Below are 4,855 nucleotides of genomic sequence, written 5' to 3'. Positions count from 1 at the left end.
AAATTCTTTTACAGTATTTTAAAATCATTGAAGTCAAGCTATCTTTTTAATTTTAATTTTACGGGGTGCTTTTTTTTTATTTATTTTTATTTTTATCAAAAGTTTGTATTTTTTAGAAACATTTTTTAAAGAAAATATTTCAAACAGACCTTTAATCCAGTCAAAAGTGAGAACATTTAAACCTAAATCTGGATTTCTTTTTTTGAAGAAACGTAAAGTAGGATGCTTATTGCTTAATTTATTGTTACTCTTATTTTAGGTTAACTTGGATGCTCAAAAGTTCTATTTATTAGGGTATCTAAATACAAAAATTCGAGAAAGATTTATTGTCTGTTTTGATTAGTATTTTCAAAAAATATGTTATCTTTGGACAAATTTAAGTGATTGACAACTACTTAAATAACTTCACTAATTTTGAAAGGGTAATTTATACAGTTTTTGCCTAAACAAAATAAAATAAAAATGAGTTTTTTAAAAATGATTTTTCCTTTGGTCAATCCAACTGGAACCTTAATTAAAATTGTATTTTTATATTTTCATATATGTGTTTAGTAGTACATTCAAAAATTGTATTTGATAATACGTAAAAAGAAATTGATAAAATATTTACAAAATATAGTAGAATTTAACATTCTATCAATTATAGACATATATAAAAATTTATTAATGTCTAGAACTAATTGAATCTAAAATTTTGATATATTTTATAAATATTTTCATCGTATAATTCATTTTGGAAGATAATATTACACTTTATAATAGTCTACATAATAACTAATTGGAAATTCAAAATCATGATACATTAAAAACATATAGAAAAGCTTTGGATTGTTTGGATTCCAATGACAAGAGAATATAGATTGATTTCAACAGATCTGAAAATATAAAATAAAATTGATGTTAATTATAATTTTGAGTTTGGCATGGATGCTTAGGTTGAGTTGAAATTTGGTAGAGTTGAGTGAAGAGAAGTGAGGAGACGTGGATTTTCCTCTATCTAATATTCCATCTCTTTTTCTACTTTATTTATTATCAAACACAAATACAAAACTTCATCATTAAATATATAAATTTCTTTAAAGATATTAATTACTTCCACAAATCTAATTGAGACATAACCTTCTTACCTAACCTACTACCTTTTGGGTATTAACAATGACATACTTGGTAGTATAATATAAGTGGATAATTAAAACTAGCATTGTTTATCCATTAAATATTTACAATAGGTATCAGATTTTTGTGATTAAATGCATCATAACCAGCATATTTGTATTTATTAATTTCAAAAGAGATAATAATATTTGGTCCAATTCAATTATTAACAACTTTTCATTTCTTTAATTATGAAAATAGTCCCCTTCCAAACAAAAGAAAAAAGAATTATGAAAATTAGTTATCAGATGTCAATGGAAATTACAATCAACAAAATCAACAGCTGGCTGATCAACAACTTCCCAAGCAAACACATGGTTGCCACTTTGAATGTCTCCTCCCCCAATAATGTATTAGTTTTCAATTTTGTTGGTTACATACAACATTTGACTCATTTTTTCCTTCCATCTAATCCAATCAATCAAAGCAGCCATCAAAATACAGGCATAATCAAACTCAATTACAGTTATTAAACAAAACAATATCCCTAACCCTACAACTATGCTCACCGTAGTTCCGAAATCATCCTCGATCCTTGGTTTACTTAATTGTCCGGACAAATAATACGTTGCGATATTCGCTATTGGGGATGTATATGATGCCAGACCTACTCTACCTACTAAGAACTATGCTGGAGTCCTACACTCAACCTTGCGTGATTCTACTACAGTTCTTGCTGCCTCTATCACTACTTGCCCGCTGACGTAATGTTGTCGACATACGGGCATGTACACATCAGCACCGCCAATCAGCTCGGTCTCTTTTTCTTGCGTCTTCCTTAAAGTAAAGAAAGCCCGATTCCCGCAGATTTCACATCGAGCAGTTAACTTAGTTACAGAATCAGCAAGTGGAATTATATCGAGAACTGAACCGAAGTTCCTCCTGTTCAGTTTTTTGTATAGACCCCAACACAAAAGCTTCAATTGAGTTACTAATGATCAGTCAATTTAGAAACCAATCTGAAGTTCTATCGAGTGTTTTACCATATGAAAGGCCATCAGTTTCTAAGAACATCATTGAAATTAAACGTATGAACCAAAAGTAAGACAGTAAATTTGATTATACCTCAAGTAATCCCCATCCAGCCCAGCAACTATAACTGTTTTGCCATCAATATCAGCAGCTTCGCAACAGAAATCATAAAGATCATCGAAAAATTGAGCTTCATCAATTCCAATCACATCTAGCTGTCACACCAACATCATATGTAAATTAACAATTTGGTTACCAAGCAAATCAAGAGTTCCAATTATTACGGATACCGAAATTCAGAAGGCTACCCATTCAGTTTTCTGCTCATTCTAATTGGAAATAAAATCTTTAGCCTCATAGATTTAAGTACTTTGCTACCTTTTATAAGGTTCGAATACTTCGCATTTTATTAACGAAGTGTCTAAGCATGATATTGGCATCATAAAGAGAGGGAGATTATGATACCTTGTCATAGGAACCTTGACCAAATTTCTTTTTGAATGATGATAAGTTTGGTATTGCCCAGCAAGGCAGTTTGATACCGTCATGTGTAACAATAGAATCCAATCCATACCTTGTGTCTTTATTCGACTTAATTATAGCTACACTTCTGTAAAAAAAATGTGCATGAAAAGGAAAAGGAATAAATCTTCTGAATTGAACCACAAAAGGAAGCTTCTACACCAATTAAGATACACAGAGTACACATTCCATCCAAGTAATTAGGTTCTAAAATTTCAAAAGGTAATATACGAAGCTTGGGAAATATTTTCAATATAAAGATATAAAATAGTGAAGACAAGATGTCAACCCAACAAAAAACGAAAGATTCTACGAATGAAAAATAAAATGATGACAAAGACCACTTAATCGAAGATCTACAACCTGAAGATGGACTAAGGAAGAGCATCGAAATATTAAATCTATCCAAAGCTCCACAACTTTTTTCTCTTGAGAGAATTTCAGCTAACTTGAGCGCCTTCAACAATTGTCACAGGGCAATAATCTGGCTGGTTAGCTCAGCTTCATTTAATTGTCAAAGAAACTCATATGATATTAAATTTTAGATAGAGGGCCACCATGACTTGAACATGTGCTCTCTAAGCCTTAATTCACAAATCTCATTGAACTCTTGTATCATCTCCAACTATGTGATCCAACACCAAATAGGAGATTAGTAGATTGATTTGCAGCATACTCTGCAGAAAGCATGGTGTAAATGAATTTTACCTGTTTAAATGTCCCTATATTCTACAGATTGAGTGGAAAATGTACCCAGCCCCTTGGTGAAACAGTGTTTCCATATTAGCAGTCTTCATTGAAAGAAAACCCCAAGTTCATGAGGTTTAACGTTAATAAGGCTAGCTTTTACCATGTTGAGCTAAAAAATAAAGGTGTTTCTTTTGTTTTTGTTTCTTTAAGAAAAAATGAGTTAAGGGAGCAAGGAGCAAGGGAAAGTTTAGGATTTTTTTTTTCTTTCCATTTCATTCTTTTTCTAAAGGTTTTTCTTCAAAGAATCAGTTAGTTTAGTTTCGCCAATTCACTCGTTTAATTCATTCTCTATCAAGCGGCCATACCCCACAACATCATATATCAGTATAAACCTCATTCAGCACCAATATACATAACTCTATTATTGAGAAATTCGTACGGATATAGTAGAAAATATCAAATTCACCATAGCTTATCCACCCAACCACTCATATTCAGTGTCGATTAAAGTAATATAGCGCAAGAGGTTGTAAGTTCAATACCATTTTTCCCCATTTCATACTAATACCACCATGCTAATAATCAAGCCAATACAGAGAGAGTGCTGAGAATATATTAAAAGATAAAAAAAAAAGTTAATAATAAACGGAAGAACGAAAAGAGAGCATAAAAGACCTGCCATTGCAGCTCTCGGACTGAATCCGCCGAAGAAGAGTGGTAGTTTTCCCAGCAAACATCGGCCCCAGAATGACATGAATCTCGCCGGAGGGCGGAGACAAAGAGGCCCTCGTTTGGGGGTTTCGATTCTGGGTTGAAAAAAACCCTTTTGAGGGCAAGGAAGTTGTGGGTGTTTTGAAAGTGAAAAAATTGGAGACTTGGGTGAACATAGGGCCGCATTGCGCAGATTTAGAAGGCAAAGAAAAGAAGGATGGAGAAGCAGAAATGGGGAAATAGGGGGAGAGGATCGAGAAAGAGGAGGAAGATACCAAGGATTTCATGCTTGAAATGGTTGTTAAGATGAGCAATCGGTTGAGGGTTTTAATGGGGTTTTGGGATTGCAGATGAGAAATATTCGTAAATTGTTGAACATCGGGGGTTTTCGGAGAGTGAATGGGGCCGAATTTCAGGTTTGTTTGTCCCAAAAAGCATACTTCATTTATATCGACTCCATTTGTTGGGGTACGAAGTTGCACTTTGCATTCCTCATCACCACCACCTAACCTGTTTGGTATGAGTTTTTTTTTTCTTTTTTTTTCTTTTTTTTGTTATGACATATTAATTTAATGCAAATGGTGAGGCAAGAAATATGAGTTAATGCGTTTAAACAATAAGATGCAAAATATGAGTAATTAGGTCATTATTATATAAAAGGTTAATTTGAAGAGTTTATACACAAAAAAAATGTGAGAAACATGAAAAATGTGAGAAACATGAAAAATGTGAATATTTAGGAGGTAATGATTATAGAAGTAAGTATATGAGGTTTTGAGTTTTTTTTTTATCTAACCAATCTAAC

The 4,855-nt window shown here is 32.4% G+C and overlaps 1 protein-coding gene across 1 annotated transcript; it reads right to left on the bottom strand.

Annotated features, from left to right (window-relative positions):
- Positions 1–1,473: 1,473 nt before the first annotated feature.
- LOC103501719 (thymidine kinase a-like) lies at positions 1,474–4,637 on the bottom strand. Its single transcript, XM_017047567.2, has 4 exons — positions 4,015–4,637; positions 2,593–2,737; positions 2,221–2,342; positions 1,474–2,037 (listed from the first exon to the last, which is right to left on the bottom strand). The coding sequence occupies exons 1-4, from the start codon at positions 4,335–4,337 to the stop codon at positions 1,782–1,784; spliced, it is 846 nt and encodes a 281-aa protein (XP_016903056.2). The 5' UTR covers positions 4,338–4,637; the 3' UTR covers positions 1,474–1,781.
- Between the last annotated feature and the right edge of the window lie 218 nt (positions 4,638–4,855).

Source organism: Cucumis melo, chromosome 12 (assembly GCF_025177605.1).
Source record: "Cucumis melo cultivar AY chromosome 12, USDA_Cmelo_AY_1.0, whole genome shotgun sequence".
In the NCBI taxonomy this organism is placed as follows: Eukaryota; Viridiplantae; Streptophyta; class Magnoliopsida; order Cucurbitales; family Cucurbitaceae; genus Cucumis; species Cucumis melo.
The sequence above is the reverse complement of the archived record's forward strand: the minus strand, read 5'-3'. Positions and strand labels throughout refer to the sequence as shown.

Excerpts from the sequence above, each read along its gene's own strand:
- LOC103501719 (XM_017047567.2), bottom strand. The coding sequence starts at position 4,337 with ATGAAATCCTTGGTATCTTCCTCCTCTTTCTCGATCCTCTCCCCCTAT. Across the intron at positions 2,738-4,014 it reads TCCGAGAGCTGCAATGGCAG|AAGTGTAGCTATAATTAAGT; the intron begins GTCTTTTATGCT and ends TTTTTTTTACAG. Across the intron at positions 2,038-2,220 it reads CTGGATGGGGATTACTTGAG|GAGGAACTTCGGTTCAGTTC; the intron begins GTATAATCAAAT and ends AAAACTGAACAG.